General features: G+C 41.0%; 1 protein-coding gene across 1 annotated transcript in view; it reads right to left on the bottom strand.

The window, feature by feature from the left end:
* Positions 1 to 21,653, bottom strand: part of LOC145713332 (ankyrin repeat domain-containing protein 26-like) — a 101,706-nt gene that overhangs the window by 23,544 nt on the left and 56,509 nt on the right. Inside the window, exons 3-6 of the mRNA XM_081791821.1 lie at positions 18,329 to 18,365; positions 12,438 to 12,510; positions 5,270 to 5,399; positions 4,879 to 4,960 (exon numbers count right to left, since the gene is read on the bottom strand). Coding sequence (XP_081647947.1) covers positions 4,879 to 4,960; positions 5,270 to 5,399; positions 12,438 to 12,510; positions 18,329 to 18,365 — 322 coding nt within the window. The remainder of the gene's footprint in view (positions 1 to 4,878; positions 4,961 to 5,269; positions 5,400 to 12,437; positions 12,511 to 18,328; positions 18,366 to 21,653) is intronic.

The following is a 21,653-nucleotide window of genomic DNA, read 5'->3' as shown; positions in this document are numbered from 1 at the left end:
TAAGTTCCAAGATTGTGAGTAAAGCAGACAAGACTGCCTATATTTGTGGGGAATAAGCTTAGGAATTCCCTGAGCCTGCACTGATGGGTTAACCAGGTGTAAAAAATTACAAAGCCGTAGGATGCTCACACCCAAGTTTGGGTAAACAAGATTAGGTATCTAGGTATAGAGAGGGTGGGGCAAAGGCTCCAGGACAAAGGTGTGTGAGGTAAACAAGATTAGATATTCAGGAGGACACACTCCCCAATTTAGTACTATGGCAGAAAGCTGCTTTCACAGGAAGGAAGGACCAAATTAGGTAAACAAGTAAATAGGGTTATAGGCTGTAGGCTGCAGGGTGAAGATGCCCAGAGGGGAGTAATTAGCAAAAGAAAGGTGCCTTATGGATCCTGAGGTAGCATCTGTCTTCTCCCCTAGACTAGTTAAGATAAACAGAGAAGGTGCCTCAGGTCAGCTGTTAACAACCATTTGCCAGGGGCCAGGATTTTGTTTTATATTGACCCAAACCCCTAACACCCTATATCTTCAAACCCCCTTTCCCTCATGCCCATGAGTTCATGTTCACAGATTGACTGTCTCTTTGTGCACGTCCATCACCATGTTTGGAAGCCTTCTGATCCTAATAAAAACAGAGCAAGGACCCTTAATCCTGCCTCATGTGTTCTCCGGGACATTAGCTGTCTCTCCCATTGAAATCCTGCATCCCGCTGCTGTCTTGCTAGACAAGCAAGAACCCTAGACCCAGAGTCTACAGACACATACTGAAGCAATACATAGATTGCTTTAGCTAGGAACATTTGTTTATATTCCTTCTCTTAGTTATTGCTTCTTTCCCATTTTATTGTTTATGGAAATGCAATTTATATTTAAGTCAATATATTTTTAAGAAACCTGGAGATTATTGTTTTTTAAGCAGTTTCCTTATGGTTATTCTGGTTCATGAGGTCACATGGTACTTATATAGCTAAGTTAGTTTCCCAGTTCATATACATAAGAATCATTCATAAGAATGTTTTCCTGAACTCCCATTTGTTAGATAGCAGAATAATCTATTTCCAGACACAATTACTTATTTAGACAATTCCATTTTATACAACTCTTGTTCTCTTGAGTGGAAAATCAGAATGGATCAGATAATTGCTAAAGAGAAAAAACAAGAGTAACAGCCAGGCAGACCTCTATCTCTTTTGGAAGTTGAACTTTCTTTCCAAAGACAGGAACTCTACTTGAGACATGCCTATCTCATTCTTAAACCTTTGCATATCTTGATGTAATTCTTCACTTAGATATACTTCAGATGCTGGAAAACTAGATGCTGAAGAAGAACTCACAATTTCTAATTCAGAATCAATACTTTTATAGTTAGGAGTACTGTCATTATCTGCATATAAAGGCTTCTGGAAAAAAGTCTTGTACTGGTTTTGTTTTCTCGTGTTTGTGACAGCAGAAATATCATGACTTTTTGTTTGAACCATGTGTTTCATCACATCGCAGCAGGCAAGCCACAAATCAAAAAGGCTCTCTGAATCACTAGACTGAGGTCTAATTTACAATCGGTGGTATTTTGGTCCATATTTTCTGCCATTTGCATGTCAAACTCTTGGCCTTCTTTCACTTTAAATGTAACTAGTGGTTTCCTTGCTTTTTTATTTTCTATATCATTTTAAAAATCCTCATTGTTGTTAAAAAGATGCTCAATGTCTGGTTTGTTCTCATTTTCATAGTCTGATTTACTTTCTTTCTTTCTTTAGTATGAAATTTATTGTCAAATTGGTTTCCATGCAACACCCAGTGTTCATCCCAACAGGTGCCCTCCTCAATGCCCATCACCCAGCCTCCCCTCCCTCCCATCCCCCATCAATCCTCAATTTATTCTCAGTTTGTAAGAGTCTCTTATGGTTTGGCTCTCTCCCTCTCTAAGGTTTTTTTGTTTTGTTTTGTTTTGTTTTGTTTTCACTTCCCCTCCCCCATGGTCTTCTGTTAAGTTTCTCAGGATCCACAAAAGAGTGAAACCATATGGTATCTGTCTTTCTCTGTATGACTTCTTTCACTTAGCATCACACTCTCCAGTTCCATCCACGTTGCTACAAAAGGCCATATTTCATTCTTTCTCACGGCCAAGTAGTATTCCATTGTGTATATAAAACACAATTTCTTTATCCATTTGTCCAGGTGATGGACATTTAGACTCTTTCCATAAATTTGGCGATTGTTGAAAGCGCTGCTATAAACATTGGGGTACAAGTGCCCCTACGCATCAGCACTCCTGTATCCCTTGGGTAAATTCCTAGCAGTGCTATTGCTGGGTCAAAGGGTAGATCTATTTTTCATGTTTTGAGGAACCTCCACACTGTTTTCCAGAGTGGCTGCACCAGTTTGCATTCCCACCAACAGTGCAAGAGGGTTCTTGTTTCTCCACATCCTCGCCAGGATCCATAGTCTCCCGATTTGTTCATTTACCCACTCTTGACTGGTGTGAGGTGATATCTCAGTGTGGTTTTGATTTATATGCCCCTGATGATTTGCTTTCTTTTAAAGAAAGCTTAGAAGATGACTGACAAGCACATTCTGGGGACCCAGAGTATGAATAAGAGAGAATGACATTTTCAAGACTAGGCTCTTTTTGTTCAGGAAATGCCTGAAATACTACCGAGACAGACGCTCTAAATGCAACTTCTTCCTCACAATCAACTACAAGTATTTGTCCAATTCAAAGGTATTTCCTTTCAGTTGGTTCCTTCTTAGAGTGACCCCATGGTGGTTCTTCAAGATGAGTAGGAATTAACAAATTTCAACAACTTCAGCTTTCATTCACTGCTGATGAGTTTTAAGCTATTTTTCCAGTCTAATTTGTCTTATTTGATCCACATTTCCTCAAAATTTTGCATAGAAGCATGTCTTAAATATACAGATATATCATGCTCCCTATCACATTCCTTATTCATTGCTGGTTCTTGAGTCATTTTTTGCAGTTGCAAAAACGGATGGTTAATTTCCTTGTTTTGATTTTCACATGTCTTTTCTGCCAGGATACATGTTGTAAAAACACCTTATCCTTAAGTAATCAAGTATGGACAAAGAAAAATGAGAAAATAATTACAATTTAACTGTTAACTTTCTTAACCTATGTTTAGCTGTTCCCAAGTCACTGGATTGTAACTTCCTGTAAGAAGTGAAAACTAACTTGCCTTAGCCTAAGGCAGAAGAAAATATGACTCATAAAATTAACCTTGTCAGTTTTTGGAACTAAAAAATTCATTACGTGTTAAATCGACCAAAAAAGAATTTAGATGATTTTTAATGTCACAAACCTAAAAACTGTTTAGCTTACCATCCCTTATAACGAGCACTAAAGTGCATTTGAGTACTTTTTAAAGATTAATAACTAGAGAATTGGAAAACTTTAAACTAGTAGCAGCCAAATCAATTAATATCAAAGAGAAAGAAATGCGCTGGCAGTGTGAATCGGCTTAAGATTCTCTCTCTCCCCTGCCCTCACCGACCCACGTGCTCTGTCCTCCCTCTGTTAAAAGAAATAATTAAAAGAGAAAGAAATCATAAGGAACAGAAAATACATTTACAGGATAGTACTCTATTTATTGAAAAATATCTGTGTGTAAGTGGACTCCCACGGTACAAACCCACCTGGTTCAAGGGTCAACTGTACACCTGTATGATGTCTCCACTAAGAGATTACCGGAACTTAACATAGCGCCAAATTAGAAAATCAAAACCCCGTTCCTACTTTCCCATTCTTTTCTGGACACTATGGCCATTTTATTGGCCTTCAGACATCTTCACATTTAAAACAAGTATTTTCTTGGGGGGCCTGGGTGACTTAGTCGATTAGGCGCCCAACTTTGGCTCAGGTCATGTTCTCAATTTCATGAGTTCGAGTCCTGCATTGGGCTCCTTGCTCTCAGTGCAGAGCCTGCTTCGGATGTTCTGTCCCCCCACCCCCCTCTCAACAATAAACAAACATTCACCAAACAAAGTATCCTCAATATATAGTAAGTCACTAAAAGCCACTGTGATCATTTTGCCTTCTATTTCTATAGCACGCTTTACAGTTTACAAAACGTTGCCACATTTGTTCATTCCACATAACCAAGAGGTGGGTATTAGTGCCATGTTTAGGAACGAGGTCATTGACATTCAAGCAAGTTTTTCCAAGATCCCACAGCTAGGAAGTGACGGAACCAAGATGCTAGCATGTCTTTTGATTTCAAATACAGTGCTTGTAGCATTGTGCAGCAGCTGCCTGAGCCTAAGAGATCAGGACCTTTTCACCTCCTTCCCTAGTTGTCACCTTAGAATACGTCATCATTACTTTAACTATATTACTACAAGTGGGACTGCGAAGTTATTTTAATTATCCAAAATGGGTTTTACTTATTGAAGCACCACTAAACCAAACTGTGGTCATCATAATCCCAATGTTCCTTGTAGATCTACTTGACAATCCAAATATATTATTATCAAGTCCCAGGCCTTATCTTTGGAAGGTTCAAGTGGTAAACACCATAATCCAAACTCTTTCTGGATGTCAGTAGGAGTTTGACACATCCGTATACACCACAGGATCATACACTTGGCCATAGGTTGACCTAGAGTAATTCTTTAGTGTTTCAGATAACTCCAAAACCCAAACTCATTCCCTCCAAGCCTTCGTTTTCTGCACTAATACTACACAACTTTCATTATGTCTGCAAATTGGCAGAACTCTACTATGTTGTGTGGTCATAATTCACACATAATTATTTTATCACATATAGGAAAACATACAAGGAAATCGTTTCTGTGGGAAAATGCAGAGATGAGAGAGTGAAGTCAAAGCATCTCTTGGACGTTTTAACATCACTCCATGCTTATACTTACAAATAAGAAGAAGACAGTACCTCAGGAAGAGAAGGTGATTCTACATCTTCCTCTTCTCCTAGTTCTAATGCTAACATCCTATCTAGAGAATACGGTCACAGATAAATTAATGAAAACATGTGTTACTATGAATTTTAAACACATACACAAGTCTATCTCCATTCATGAATATTTCAATAAAATAAAAGCAATAGCAGAAAAGATGTTCAGGGGGTTCAAGATTTTCCAGAAGTAAAAGGGGGTCGTACTTGGGATACTTATAAAGAAAGATAGCAAGAGAAAAATATCTTCACGAATAAAGGATAATATATTTGGATCTACATACTTTCAGATTTTTCTCGTACTAGCATTTAATCATAGGAAAACAACTCACAGAGATTCACTAGCTTACCACTTCTGTCATTTTTATGCACTCCACCAGCAGAAGTCAAACTGCCATTAACTGTTTGCTCTGGTGGCACATTTTCAATAATACCAACACCATCTTCCTTTGCTTCCATTGCTGACTTTGCTGTTCCTTCCTAGAAGAACAGCACAAAACAAAAACCCAACTTCAGAAAAATATCACATGAATTCATTTGGTCACACACTCACCCACTCAGAAAGACAGGCACATACTGTATCTGTCAAGTCATAGCCACGATCCGGGGCAGAGCTGGAAATAGAAATCAAAGACAGAGTCTGTTCTATATGCTAGTAGCGGTAGAGATGCATGAAAACAGGTAAGGACAGAAAAATACCATCCACTAGTTCTACAAGGGAAGTGAATAACATACAGTGAACGCACAAAGGAGGAAACACTTACATTTGGGAAGCTCAGCAAACACTGGGAAGATAGGGCTGTATCTTAAAAGACACACAAAGTGCACAGGGAGGGTGTGAAGGGCATTCTAGAAGGAGCAAAAGGATCAAGTATGAAATAATATAGTAAGTGACAACACCTATGTGATATGGCAAAACTGGAACAGAGTTATTGGCAATGGGATAGATAGAGATTACTGGAACATGAGGACGAAACCAAAAAAAAAAGGGGGGGGGAGCAGTGTTATGCTAGAACATGAATTTTCTCCTTCAGATAATGGGGATCCATTGAATAAGCAGAAGAATGACATTGTCACAAGTATATTTGAGAAAGGTCACTCTGGAAGCAATGTAGGAGGAATGTAAAGGAAGCAAAACCAGAAGAGTACTGCAGAATTATAGGTGAGAGAGTGAATTACAGGAATAACATATGAAAAATGGTAAGCAGGTACAAACTATCGAATGCGGTGAGTGACAGCATGCGGTCATTTCAGGGAAGTTCGGAGTCCAGGACTTTTCCTGTTTCAGGGATGCTATTTATCAGACTAGGGAACACAAATGACAGAGCAGATTACAAAGAGTCAGGAAAGAGGAAAGGGAAAGCATCAGAAACAATGTCTTTAAACTAGGGCGTATTAAATTTAAAGTACCCAGGGGACGTAGGAAGAACATGTTAGGGCCGCCTGAATGCCTCAGTCAGTTAGCACCTGACTCTTGATTTTGGCTCCGGGCATGATCTCACAGTTCACGGGTTCAAGCCCCCCATCTGCTTCTGCGCTGACAGTGCAGGGTCTGCTTGGGATTTTCTCTCTCTCCCTCTCTCTGCCCCTCCCCACTGGTGCTCTCTCTGTCTCTCTCTCCAATTAATAAATGAATAAACTTTAAAAAAAGAAAAGACAGAAAATTCAGATCAATACAGTTCAAGTAAGAAAAAAGCCCATCATAAATATCTAGAAAACATATTAGACTGATATAACGCAAACCTACACAGAACTCTGAAGTTGTGAAAAGGAAAGTAAAAGGAGGCGGGAGGAGTTAAGATGGCAGAGGAGGGGGATCAGAATTTCCCTTGTCCCTCAAACACAGCAGTATTGAGGTCACAACACTCGGAATACCAGGAGTACAGGCTGCAGAGGGACAGAAAAATCTCCACAGGTGCAAACAGACAGCTTGGCGGGACAGAAGCGTGTGTATGCGAATTGGGAGACATAAAATGGGCAGCACAGGCATGGAGTGGGGGAAGCCCTTTGGTGGAGAAACCAAAGGAAGGTAGAGAGAGGGGCTGCGGGAAGTGCATTTGGATATGAGAAAACCTGTCTGGACCACAGACCAAGGAGAGGTCCAGAGAGCCAGTTTCTACTTTGCAAAACAGCCTTAGAGGCTAAAAACCAGAATTTTCAAGGTTGCCAGACTTTCTCTAGAAAAGAGCTACCACCTCCCATGCCTGGTGGGGAGGGAGCCGCCCCTAGGCTTGGTAGCAATCTCAGGGCTACACTGGGAGAGAACACCTTGAGTATGGTGGAAAGGGGAGGTACTGCCCTGCCCAAGGGGAAAAGACCCTGCAGGCACGAGCCACAGGCCCTCTGTCCACTGCGCAGAGTGGCGCTACTCCAGAACCAGGTCCGAGCAAAGCGGGATCCTACAGGGTTTTGAATCCCAACTCAGTGCTCAGGGAGCACAGGAGACTGTGCAGCCAGGCAAGCCGGCCCCCCAGGCTATTCCGTGAGGACGGCCTGAACAGTGAGTTTTGAGACACCTCGCGTGGGCAGGAGAGATTGGGGTGTCGCCATTTCTCTCCCCATGACCTACATCGTGGGGCTTCAGGGAACGGACAGTGAGCCTCGGCGGAGGCAGGCCCATTACGCCAAACCCTGCCTCTCTGTGCCTGGTAACTGCTTCTCTATGGGAGTGAGACTGACACTGATGGGACCAGACAGCCCCTCCCCTAGACCAGCACAGCCACCAGTCCCAGGCACCAACAGACAACTCTCCTCTGGTTTCGTACCTGAGTTTGTTTGTTTGTTTTCATTTGAATTATTGTTCTTTTTATCTTTTCTTTTTTAACGTTTATTTCTGTATTTTGAGAGAGAGAGTGAGTGATCAAGCAGGAGAGGTACAGACAGAGGGAGAGAGAGACAGAATCCGAGCAGGATCCATGCTCACTGCAGAGGCTGGTGGGGGTATCGAACCCACCAACAGCGACAACATGACCTGAGCCAAATTCAAGAGTCGGACACTTCATCAAATGAGCCGCCCAGGCGCCCATCTTTTCTTTCCTTTTCTGTCCCTTTCTCCTCTTTTTCCCTTCTTTGTCTTTCTACTCTCCTCTTTCCTCTTCTCCCGTTGGAATCAGCCTAGTAGTCTCGAGTTGATTTTCAGTCAAAGCTAATTATATATATATTTTTTTCTCCTTGTTCCTCTGTTCTGATTGTTTGTTTGTTTGATCGGGCATTTTCTCCATACCTTTCCAGATCTCCTTCTTCCTTTTCCTCCTTCTCTTTCTGCATTAAGCCCTATAGCTCCTTTGAGTCACTGCCTGGTCTTTTTTTCCACTCCTGTCATTTCTCGCTTTGTTTGGGCTAAGGATTCTTCACCACCCTCTTCTCCTTTTTTCCAGGATTACTTCAACAAACAAATCAAAGCACACCTGGTGGAAGGCCCAAGCCACCACTCCAAGTAGCGAGAAAAGCAGCCAAAGACGCACCAAAAGAGTGCACACAACACACTCCAAAAACATTTGTTCAACTGCCAGGCCCTGGACCGTGTAGGACCCCTTTTTAACATAGTAGTACTTGCAGGTGTGGGACACAGAACAAGCTATTAAAACACATAAAGGGCAGGAATCTGGCCAAAACGACGAAATTGAAGAATTCTCCTCAAAAAAAAATCCAGGACGAAAGGACAGCCAGAGAAGTGCACAAAAGAGACAGAAATAATATATCTGAGCACGTTTTGGGAAGAACACTCATAAGACGCATAGCTGGGCTTGAAACCAAGCATAGAAGACAGCAGACAATCTACTGCTTCAGAGATCAAGGACCTAAAAAATCGTCACGATGAATGCTGAAAATAAAATGTAAACGAGTTACAAAATAAATTGGATGCAGTGACAGCAAGGATGGGAGAAGCAGCAGACAGAATCAGTGAAACAGAAGATAAAATTATGGACAAAGATGAAGCAGAGAAAGGAAAGAAAGGAAATTACTAGACCACGAGGCAGGTACTAGAGATCTAACTGATTCGGTGAGATGAAATCATAGCCACATCATAGGGGTCCCAGAAGAAGAAGAGTGAGAGAAAGGGGCAGAAGGTTTATTTGAACAACTTGTAGCTGAGAACTTCCCTCATCTGGGGAAGGAAACAGGCATCCAAGTCCTGGCGGCACAGAGAATTCCCTTCCAAATCAACAAAACCAGGTCAACACCACGACATGTCAAAGCGAAACCGGAAAAATACAAAAATCAAGAGAGAATTCTGAAAGCAGCTATGGACAAACGGGGCTTAATCTGCAAGGGAAGACACATAAGGGTAGCAGCAGACCTGTCCAATGAAACTTGGCAGGGCAGAAGGGAGGGGTAGGAAACAGTCAATGTGCTGAATGGGAACATATGCAGCGAAGAATGCTTTCCCCAGCAAGGCTGTCATATGAATAGAAAGAGAGAGAAAGGCTTCCCCAGACAAACAACACCTAATGGAGTTCATGACCACTAAACCAGCCCTGCAGGAGATCCTAAGGGGCGACTCTGTGAGTGGAAAGCAGCAGAGACGACAAAGGACCAGAGGCCTCACCAAAAGCATGAAACCTTCAGATAACACAATGGCACTAAATCCATATCTTTAATCACTCTGAATGTCAATGGACTCAATGCCCCAATCAAAAGACACAGGGAATCAGAACGGATAAAACACAAAACAAAACCAAAGAACAAGATCCATCTATATGCTGTCAACAAGACACTGATTTTAGACCCCAGGACACCTCCAGATTCAAAGTGAAGGTGTGGGGAACAACCTATCATGCTACTAGAAGTCAAAAGAAAGCTGGAGTCGCCATACTTCCACCAGACAGACTAGATTTTAAACCAAAGACGGTAGTAACAGATTCAGAAGGGCTTTTTATCATAATTAAGGGGTCTATCCATCAAGAGGACCTAACAATTGCAAACGTTTATGCCCCCAAAGTGAAACGCCCACACATATGAATCGATGAATCACAAACATGAATAAATGTATACATACAAATACCATGATTGTAGACGACTTTAAGACTCCACGCATGGCAATAGGCGGATCGTCAAAGCAGAATATCAGTAAGGAAACACAGATCCTATGTGTCACTGGACCAGATGTATTCAGATACACATAGATATATATTGACCTTCATATATACATTTATATACCTGGATATCAATACCGATATATTGAGATCTTTTCGTCCAACAGCAGTAGAATGCACATTCTTCTTAAGTGCACATAGAACATTCTCCAATATAAGTGACATCCTGGGTCACAAAACAGCCCTCCACAAATATAAAAGGACTGAGATCGTACCTTGCATATTTTCAGATCACAACAACGAGCACCTGCTCATTCTTTCTCTCTCTTCCTCCCTTTCCAAGAGAAATACAAACATTACAAAAACATTTAGCTCACCTCCTTCCAAGAAAGAGAAGAAAAGAATAATAAACCTTGTGGGGCAATGAGTCATGGATGAAAACCACACACAGACAGAATTCCATAACCAGTATGTTGCCAATGGAGTTGACAGAAAGTGATGTACTAAGAGAACAGACACTAAAGAAGGAAATATTAGGGTAGGGGTAAACCATTAAAAAAGAGCATGGTGGGGGGGGGACACGTCGGTGGCTCAGTCAGTTCAGCGTCCAACTTCAGCTCATGAGTCATGATCTCACGGTTTGTGGGTTTGAGCCCCACATTGAGCTCTGTGTTGACAGCTCGGAGCCTGGAGCCTGCTTTGGATTCTGTGTCTCCCTCTGTCTATGCCCCTACCCCACTTGCACTCTGTCTGTCTGTCTCTCTCTCTCCAAAATAAATAAACTTAAAAAAAAATACCTTAAAAAGCATGGGGGGAGAAGAAAAAAAAAAGGAAAAAAAAAAATAAGACATGACCAATCAATCAAGCACGAGCTTAAGACAAGGAAGAAAAGGAAAAATGTGAGCAAAATAAGGTAAGTGGAAACAACATACATTTTTTAACAGGTACATAAGTAGGATTGGGAATATTCTATGAACAATAGTCTCTTTTAAACCTTTTAAACATACATATATAATCTATACATAAAACAGAGGTTTTCATTCACAGTATATCCTTAATAATACTGACTTTTATCACTCTACAGTTATCTGGTTATATATACTGTAATAAAGAATTTAAGTTTTTTCACTATAAAATAAATTTTTCAATTACTGGCATCTGTTGCTTCCTAAAAGCTGTAAATTATTACTAGACTAAGAGAAGAACAGAAAAAGAAAGGTTCCTAACACAACAACTTTCACTATGGAGAAAGAATTGGGAATGAGTATTCTAGGAAGAAATGTGAACCTTCAAAGGATGCATATAATGGGACACAGATGGGTTGAAAAAACAAAGGCTGAGGACTTTTTCTCTGCAATTCTAAGCTCACAATGGGAGGATACTAAAAATATACGGAAACCTTCTTTCGTATGTAACTCCTGATTTCCTCAATAGAATTCATTTGCGTTTATACGTATTAAACACCAAAACGGAATATAAACTGACCTTACTTTTTAAATTCACATATTTAATTGTGATATATCATGCGTATTTCATTACTTTTCAAATTCCATTCTACGGAATTCCATTTCCCTACTCCTTTATTCACATTCAACAACTATGACATTGCTTCTTACAAGCAAGACTTCATTCTAGGAGCTCCAGGAGTCAAACAAGTGTGTTTCCTAACCTCCAGTAGCTTATAATGATTTAGGGGCTTTGAAATGAATATTTAAATAAATATCAGATGTCTGAAACTTTAAATTTTAGAGTCAGACACAAGGACTAGGAGGAGATATTTTTAAAAGCTAGAATAGGAAAGATTTCTGAAATTAGAAATTTGACAACTTGGCTATGAAGAGCCTCTGCTCATAGAGCTACTCTTCTCAGCAAAATACGTATTCTTCAGGGAGATGCACCATTTTAACTTACTCTTCATGGAGTTATTTCAAAAATACAGGGAAACACCTTTGTAAGGTAAATGTTGAGAAATAATGTAAACATCTAAGTTTCTACATTTTCTAATATTATTTTAGTCTAAATGTAGAACAAAAGATAGAGACAAAGGAAAATCCTGTATCTCTCTCTCAAAATAAAAATTGCCCGGGGCGGGGGCAACCTACAATAGATAATTGGATCCAATAAAATTTCATTTAGGCATGAGTATTATCAGTCATGTTACTATCACAGCAAGAATCCTTATCCTTAACCAAATATCATATTTCCTCCATTATGGGAAAGCTTTTCCCAATATAATTTGACGGTCATTATATATTTTCCAGCCCATTCTTTCCTCAGCCTCCACCTCTAGGAATTACCAAAGTAAAACAAAAGAAAACAAAAAATTCAACGTGTCATGTATCTGTCAAGGGGTTTGTTCTTGCTAACTTTCCATTACACACATAAAATGATGATGCACAGGCTACTCTTAAATTTTCAGAGTAAATAAGGGAGAAAACTAAATTCAGAGCAGGAAAGTGAGTGTCACAGGAGGGTACTTTACCTTGGTACCGAAATCTAAGTCTTGGCTAGCTGATGTAGGCCATGAATCATCAGGACCAGGTTTGTCGGAAAGCCTTTAGAGCAAAAATATACAAGAAAAACATGTTAATTTATTTAAAAACAAAATTTCAAAAATTAAGGGAAAGGTCAGCTATCTGTTTATTCAACGAAGTCTCTTGGTATAATTAAAAATTGGCCTCTGGTTTTTTCATTTTTTATTTTAATTCCAGTAATAGTAACATCCAGTGTCTTATTAGTTTAAGTTGTACAATATAGCGATTCACCAACTCCATACTCACCCCGTGCTCATCATGACAAGGGCACTCCTTCATCCCTATCACCTCTTTCACCCCGCCCACCACTCACCTCCTCTCTGGGAACCATCCGTTTGTTCTCTGCAGTTAAGAGCCTATTTCTTGGTTTGTCTCTCCTTTCTTTCTCCCTTTGCTCATTCGTTGTTTCTTAAGTGCTACATGAGTAAAATCATATGGTATTTGTCTTTCCCTGACTTTTCTTAACCCACTAATCTCAGGCTCCATCCAGGTCATTGCAAATGGCAAGATTTCAATTTTTTATGGTTCAGTAATATTCCAGTGTGTGTGTGCGTGTGTGTGTGTGCGTGTATGGATATACATATACACACACGTACATACATACTTCTTCTTCGTTCACTCATTTGTCAAAGGACGCTTGAGCTGGCTATTGGAAATAATGCTGTAATAAACACAGGGGTGCGTGTGTCCCACGGAATTCGTATTTTTGTATTCTCTTGGGTAGTATCCAGTAGTGCAATACTGGATCATAGGAGAGTTCTGTTTTTAAGTTTTTGAGGAAACTCCATACTGTTTTCCACAGGGGCCGCACCCATTTGCATTTCCACCAACGGTGCAAGAGGGTTCCTTTGTCTCCACATCCTCGCAAACACTTGCTTCTTGTGTCCTGGAGTTTAGCCATTCTGACAGGTGTGATGTGGTATCTCGTTGTAGTTTGGGGGAGCATCTTTTCATGTGTCTGTTGACCATCTGTATGTTGTCTTTGGAAAAATGTCTGGTCATGTCTTCTGCTCATTTTTAAACTGGGCTTTTTTGGAGGGGGGGGATGTTGACTTGTATCAATTTTTTATACATTGTGGATACTAACCCTTTACTGGATTTGCAAAACATTTGTAAATATGTTCTCCCATCCCAGAGGTTACCTTTTAGTTTTACCGTTTCCTTCACTATGCAAAATCTTTGTAGTTTGATGTAGTCCCCAAAGTTTATTCTTGCTTTATTTCCCTTGGCTCAGGAGACATAATGAGTAAAATGTTGCTATAGCCAAATTGAGAGAAATGATGGCCTGTGTTCTCTTCAAGGATATTTTATGGTTTCAAGTCTCACACTTAGGTCTTTAATTCATTTTGAGTTTATTTGTGTGTATGGTAGAGAAATTGGTCCAGGTTCATTCTTTGGCATGTGGCTTGTCCACTTTTCCCAACACCATTTGGTGAAGAGACTGCCTTTTCCCCACTGGATAGTCTTTCCTGTTTGTGGACCATACAGTTATAGATTTATTTCTGGGTTTTCGGTTCTATTCCATTGAGCTATGTGGCTAGGTTTTACACCAGTACCCATCATACTGTTTCGATTACTACAGCTTTGGAATAAAACTTGAAACCTGAGATTGCGATACCTCCAGTTTTCCTCTTTCGCAATATTGCTTTGGCCATTCAAGGTCTTTGTGGTTCTATACAATGTTTAGGATTGATTGTCTAGCTCTGTGACAAATGCTATTGGTATGTTGACAGGGATTGCATTACATCTGTAGATTGCTTTGGGTAGTGTACACACTTCATTTATTTTTTTATTTCTTTTTAACTTTTTTAGTGTTTATTTATTTTTGAGACAGAGAGAGACAGAGCATGAATGGGGGAGGGGCAGAGCGAGAGGGAGACACAGAATCGGAAGCAGGCTCCAGGCTCTGAGCCATCAGCCCAGAGCCCGACGCGGGACTCGAACTCACGTACCGCGAGATCGTGACCTGAGCTGAAGTCACACGCTTAACCGACTGAGCCACCCAGGCGCCCCAACACTTTAAAAATATGTATTCTTCCCGTCTATGAGCATCGGATGTCTTTCTCTTTGTTTCTGTCAACTTCAACTTCTTTCATCAGTGTTTTACGGTTTCCAGAATACAGGTCTTTCAAAATTTGGACCCCGTTTTAAAAAAGCTTTCAGTTCTCTATTTTGCCTCTACCTCTCCTAACCTGTGAAATCTCCAGGAAAGACCCACTCTGAGTTTCCATAACCAAGGGTGACAGGCAGGGAATTCTCTAAAATGGTTGAAAATTAAATCTATAAACGTTACCACAATGACTTCTCACCTTACATCTGTCAGAATGGCTCAGTTTCACCACACAGGAAACAAGGGATGCTCAGGGTGTGGAGAAAAAACAACCCTTACGCACTGCTCATGGGATGTAAATTGGTATCGTAACAGTGAAAGCCAGTATGGACGGGCCTCAACAAATTAAAAATACAAACACCATAGGATCCAGTAATTCCACTACTGGGTATTTATCTACCCAAGGGAAATGGAAATACTAATTTGAAAAGATATATGCACCCCTATCTTTATTATAGCCTTATTTACGATAGACAAGATATGCAAGCAACCCAAGTGTCCACCAATACATGAACAGACCACGCACACACACGCACATACACACACACACACACACACACACACACACACACAATGGAATATTACACAGCTATAAAACAGAATGATCTTGCCATCTGCAACATCATGGGTATACCTAGACGGCTGAGGCTAAGTGAAATAAGTCAGAGAAAGACAAATCCTATATGATTTCACTTCTATGTAGAATCTAAAAAGGGGAACAAATGAACAAACAGAGAAGAAGCAGAAACAGACCCATAAATGCAGAGAATTGACTGTTGCCAGAAGAGAGGGCCGGTGGGGGGTTGGACAAAGTGGGTGAAGGGGAGAGGGAAGTTCAGGGTTCCAGTTATAGAATGAATAAATCACAAGGCTCAAAGGTACAGCACAGGGAATCTAGTCAGTGGTATCGTAATAGCATCATACATTAACAGACGGGAGCTACGCTTATGGCGAGCATCGTGGAACATCCAGAGTTGTTGCATCACATATTACATTGTGTGTCAGGTAGACCTCCGTTTAAGTAAATATACCAAAGTTAAGGTTTCTATGTTATGAGTGGAAGTACTAACTAGAGATTAAAAGATTAAAAGTTCCCAAGGCCAACTTTGTTCCTCCACTGCTCTTGCCTTATTTAGGTCCATAATAACTAGCAAGACCTTCCAAGCCTTCAGGGGCATTCAGCTACCCAAGGAGAGACACTGTGATCAAAATGGTCCTGGTAGTTGTGCCTCTATTTCTCTATACGCTGCCTGAATATTTTCTTCCCGATGAGCTCCCACTCCTACATCACTCTTCGGCACGGTTCAGTGGCATTCTCCAACCTTTCAATCTTTAGCCTATGAAGGCACAGACTCGTACAAGAATGGGCTCAAATGACCGAAGGTAGGAGCCATGTCCTGCTCCTGGAAAACAAGCGAATTGGGAGTCTCAGTCATCCACACAGTCACCTCAACATAGGCATGTTATCACCTATCCAGATGAAGCTCCCTTACTGATTTGACAAGTCAGTCCTACCCCTGCCCAGCCCTACAGGTACATGGGAAGGGCATCACAGATTTAGGAAAAGAGGTGGAGTGAGGAGACAGCTTGCCTCGGGCCATACATCTCTGTTGTTCAGAATCTCCACCCTCCACCCCCAATTCCTTCAAAGGATCTAAGCCATCCTCCCTAAGTTGGGGTGGAAGTAGATGATATCATAGTTCTATTTGCTGTAAACAGACTCTTCCCAGCAGCTCAAATGATTTTTAATCTCTCTCAACAGAAAATCTGAGGTATGCTAGCACCTTCAATGAACACAACACACACAAAACCAGAAACCTGGTCACGACCCTCTTGAACTCTCTATTTGAATATGCCTTTCTAAACAACTCCCCTAATCCTGGGTCCTTCATTCCTGTCTTTCACCTTTATCTCACTTGGCATAAACCCCCATATTCTGACATGTCTTCTAAAACTCTTATTCCTATCCAACTCAGTGTTGTTCTTCTTGAAACCTGGTCTCCTCTGCTAATTCGATTCTTACTCTCCTTCATTGTATTCATTAGACCCACTCTCCAGCTTTCTATTATTAAAATATTTGCCTGCCAGATGAAGACAAAAAACAAAGAAAGAAAGGAAAGAAAGAAAGAAAGAAAGAAAGAAAGAAAGAAAGAAAAGAACCCGAATTGAAATCTCATTTCTGTCACTTATCATATCCAAATAGGTCACTTCAGTCTCTTTTGAGTTTCAAATTCTCCATGGAAACAACCATTGGGCAAGGAGCTTAAACAGAGGTTGAAGTACCAGAGGGTATTTTGATGAATTAATCTCTGAGGTTCCCTAAATCGTGAGATTCTAAGTGCTTTTGATTTGGCTTCTGGAAAAGTGGAGAGTCCTTCACTGGCAGAAGTGGAAAAATTAATGGAAAAAGAAAAAGAAATACCAAGAAAACCAGAGAAGAAAGTAAAAAGGCAAAAACACAGGACAGAAAAGTCATGGGAAAAAACATCTCCAAACAAAGAAAAAGCTTCCTAGAACTAGTCAAGGGTACTAGCCCAAAGGGAAACCAGACTGGGAACTTAGGCAACAGAGAATCATATAGCAATATCCTCGAAACAGAGGCTGAATTTAATTAACATAACATGGTCTACAACTAGATATCCTTCCCTTACAGAAAAATTATTTGTCTCAAGAAGAGGAGATATCACCATATCTAAGGCGCTGCCTGACGAGATCTTGCTTATTATGTGAAAGCCGTGACACCATGGCCATAGCTGACATCCACCCTAAAATCTCTGATGGTAAAAACAAGGGACTAGTTACCACTGCACTAATGACTTTTGTCAGCACTAGTGGTCACATATATAAGGGCAAATGCTTGGAGTAACCTGGGTTCTTAAGAAAACCCTAAATTAGAGTTCCGACATCCTTACCTTTGACATTCTGAGTTGATCTGCCCTAGGATCAGGATCTTCATCTCAGTGCTGCTGAGGAACCAGAGAATGGATGTGGAAGCTACACAAGCTGACGGGCAAAGCCCCCCAGCTACCCATTAACTATGGAATCATGGGGCGAGTAATCCACCTCCCTGAACCACACTTGCCAAAGAAATAAAAAGTAGGCTACAATAACACAGCTACTTTGCAAAGCTATGCAATGACTATATAACTGAACAGATGTTACGCATAGGATATAGTGTCTAGTCCAGGGTAGAACACTCAACAACTGCTTTTGTTCTCTGCGTTCCCTTAGGAAACACATAATTTTCACTTCATTCATTTCCTTTCCTTTCATTTCATTTAATTCCTTTATACTTTGAGGATGAGTGCGCACAGAGAGAAGGAAAGATATCCCAAGGAGCCTGTCAGCGCAAAACCCGACGCGGGGCTTGAACTCACAAACCTGAGTTGAAATCAAGAGTCACACTCTTTGACTGAGCCCCCCAGGTGCCCCAACAAATGTCATTTTTATTTTTATTTTTAATTTTATTTTTTTTTAATTTTTTTTTTCAACGTTTTTTATTTATTTTTGGGACAGAGAGAGACAGAGCATGAACGGGGGAGGGGCAGAGAGAGAGGGAGACACAGAATCGGAAACAGGCTCCAGGCTCCGAGCCATCAGCCCAGAGCCCAACGCGGGGCTCGAACTCACGGACCGTGAGATCGTGACCTGGCTGAAGTCGGACGCCTAACCGACTGCGCCACCCAGGCGCCCCACAAATGTCATTTTTAAAACCCATAAAAATCCTACCTGGTTATAGAGTCTTCCTCAGCATTCTTATCTGCTCCTAGAGAAGAAAGCAAAATACATGTTCAATCAACAATCGAAAAATATAGGAAGTTACAAGTGTATGGCTTATGATTTGTTAACAAGTATTCCTTTGGGACCACACCTGGAAACCACACTACACTGAATGGTAATTATACGATTGGTAGGGATAAAGCACTAAGATATCTTACTTTCTCCTCTTTATTGACAAAAAGCAAAAATAGGTTTTATCGGAATTTGACACCTACAGGTGAACTGATGTTTACAATGACCATCACTGACCGACTCTGTGACACTGGAGGAAATTGGTATCGTTAGGAGAATGATTATCATGAGCTGACAATGTCAAACTGAAACTAGCATGATTTTTCTGGACTTCCACTACTAGAGGAGTTGAAAGAGAGTATGTTTATTTTGCTCTAACACAGCAGAACTTCCCCAGCCCCTCAGTAGAGACTGTTCACTTTTAGGATGGAACACCCCCTCACAAAGTGTGCTCTATAGCTATTGTCCTTTGCAGCATGGCCAAACCATAGCAAACACACTCTCCCTGACCTTATTTCCAATGGCAAGGTAAGTCAGAAGGATTTGGCATTCCACTTTGATAAAGTTCTAACCTCTTGGGACTGTCTCCTTCCATTGCTAGAGAATCTATCTACACCCACCGCACATCACAGAGGAGGATGATCCCAATGTGAGTGCTATGTACTGGTTCATGATGTCATTTTTCTCAACCCTCCCCATTAGGTGACACACATCTAGAGCAATCATGCTTTTTTTCATGGAAGGCATAGGTCATCAGACCCTCTACTGATGAGCAACAAAACAAAACAAAGGGCAAAGAATGTCTTGAATGCCTACCTTCAATGACCAGGGAAGGTTAACTTTCTAAACATTCAAAGATATCCACTGTATGATTCTAACTATATGACACTCTGGAAAGAGCAAGGCTATGGAGGTAAGGGTTAGGGTGAATGTAGGGATAAAGGGGCACAGCACAGAGGACTTTTAAGACAGTGAAACTCTTTCACACGATACCACAAAGGTGGATTCACATCATTACACATTTGTTAAAACTCAAAGAATGTATAACACCAAGGCTGAACACTAATGCAAATTAGAGACTTGGCCTCAAAATGAAGAGTTAGTGTCCATATAAAATGCACGACTGTTCTCAGGGTGCCTGGGTGGCTCAGTTGGTTCAGCGTCCAAGTCTGGATCTGAGCTCAGGTCATGATCTCACAGTTCATAGGATCAAGTCCTGCATCAGGCTCTGTGCCGACAGCACAGGATTCTTTCTCCCCTCTCCCTCTGCCCTTTTGCTGCTCACACACATGCATGCTCTCTCGCTCAAAACTAAACAAAGGAACTGAAAAAAATATACTACGAAAAATGGACCACTGTCGTGCAAGATGTTGACAACAGGGGAGGCTAGGCGTGTACGGGGGTATGGTATATGGAGACTCTCTGTACTTTCTATTATATTTTGCTGTGAACTTAAAACTTGTGTAAAAAATAAGGCTTATTAAATGTATAGAACAACACCAACAACAAGACATGGTATCCACTGAAGCTACTCTTAGTGTATATTAATGCAAGATACAGTCACCTTGAAAATGAAGATAGAGATCAAAGTAACAAATGTCATTTTTACAAATCCATAAAAATCCTACCTGGTTATAGAGTCTTCCTCAGCATTCTTACCTGCTCCTAAAGAAGAAAGCAAAATACATGTTAAATCAACAGAATTCCCCAGCCTTCAGTAGAGACTGTTCAGTTTTAGGATGAAACACCCTCTCACAAAGTGGGCTCTATAGCTATTGTCCTTTGCAGCATGGCCAAACCACAGCAAACAGACTGTCCCTGGCCTTATTTCCAATGGCAAGGTAAGAAGGAAAGATTTGGCATTCCAGTTAAAGTTCTAACCTCTTGAGACTGTCTCCTTCCATTGCTAGAGCGTCTATCTAGACCCACCGCGCATCACAGAGGAGGATGATCCCAATGTGAGTGCTATGTAGTGGTTCATGATGTCATTTTTCTCAACCCTCCCCATTAGGTGACACACATCTAGAGCAATCATGCTTTTTTTCATGGAAGGCAGAGGTCATCAGACCCTCTACTGATGAGCAACAAAACAAAACAAAGGGCAAAGAATGTCTTGAATGCCTACCTTCAATGACCAGGGAAGTTTAACTTTCTAAACATTCAAAGATATCCACTGTATGATTCTAACTATATGACACTCTGGAAAGAGCAAGGCTATGGAGGTAAGGGTTAGGGTGAATGTAGGGATAAAGGGGCACAGCACAGAGGACTTTTAAGACAGTGAAACTCTTTCACACGATACCACAAAGGTGGATTCACATCATTACACATTTGTTAAAACTCACAGAATGTATAACACCAAGGCTGAACACTAATGCAAATTAGAGATTTTGCCTGAAAATGATGAGTTAGTGTCCATATAAAATGCACGACTGTTCTCAGGGTGCCTGGGTGGCTCAGTTGGTTCAGCGTCCAAGTCTGGATCTGAGCTCAGGTCATGATCTCACAGTTCATGGGATCAAGTCCTGCATCAGGCTCTGTGCTGACTGACAGCACAGGATTCTTTCTCCCCTCTCCCTCTGCCCTTTTGCTGCTCACACACATGCATGCTCTCTCGCTCAAAACTAAACAAAGGAACTGAAAAAAATATACTACGAAAAATGGACCACTGTCGTGCAAGATGTTGACAACAGGGGAGGCTAGGCATGTACGGGGGTATGGTATATGGAGACTCTCTGTACTTTCTATTATATTTTGCTGTGAACTTAAAACTTGTGTAAAAAATAAGGCTTATTAAATGTATAGAACAACACCAACAACAAGACATGGTATCCACTGAAGCTACTCTTAGCATATATTAACGCATGATACAGTCACCTTGAAAATGAAGATAGTGGGGCGCCTGGGTGGCGTAGTCGGTTAAGCGTCCGACTTCAGCCAGGTCACGATCTTGCAGTCCGTGAGTTCGAGCCCCGCGTCAGGCTCTGGGCTGATGGCTCGGAGCCTGGAGCCTGTTTCCGATTCTGTGCCTCCCTCTCTCTATGCCCCTCCCCATTCATGCTCTGTCTCTCTCTGTCCCAAAAATAAATAAAAAACGTTGGAAAAAAAAATTTTAAAAAAAGAAAATGAAGATAGAGATCAAAGTAACACAGTAGGGGGACTGTCTCCTATATGGAAGTATATGAAAATACATAAAGCAAAATACAAAAATACAAAAGTTATTTGTATACTTAGGCAAGAAAACAATTGGTGAATATGATCA

This window comes from Panthera onca, chromosome F1 (genome assembly GCF_046562875.1).
Source record: "Panthera onca isolate mPanOnc1 chromosome F1, mPanOnc1 haplotype 2, whole genome shotgun sequence".
Lineage (NCBI taxonomy): Eukaryota > Metazoa > Chordata > Mammalia > Carnivora > Felidae > Panthera > Panthera onca.
This window is presented reverse-complemented; position numbering and strand designations above follow the sequence as displayed.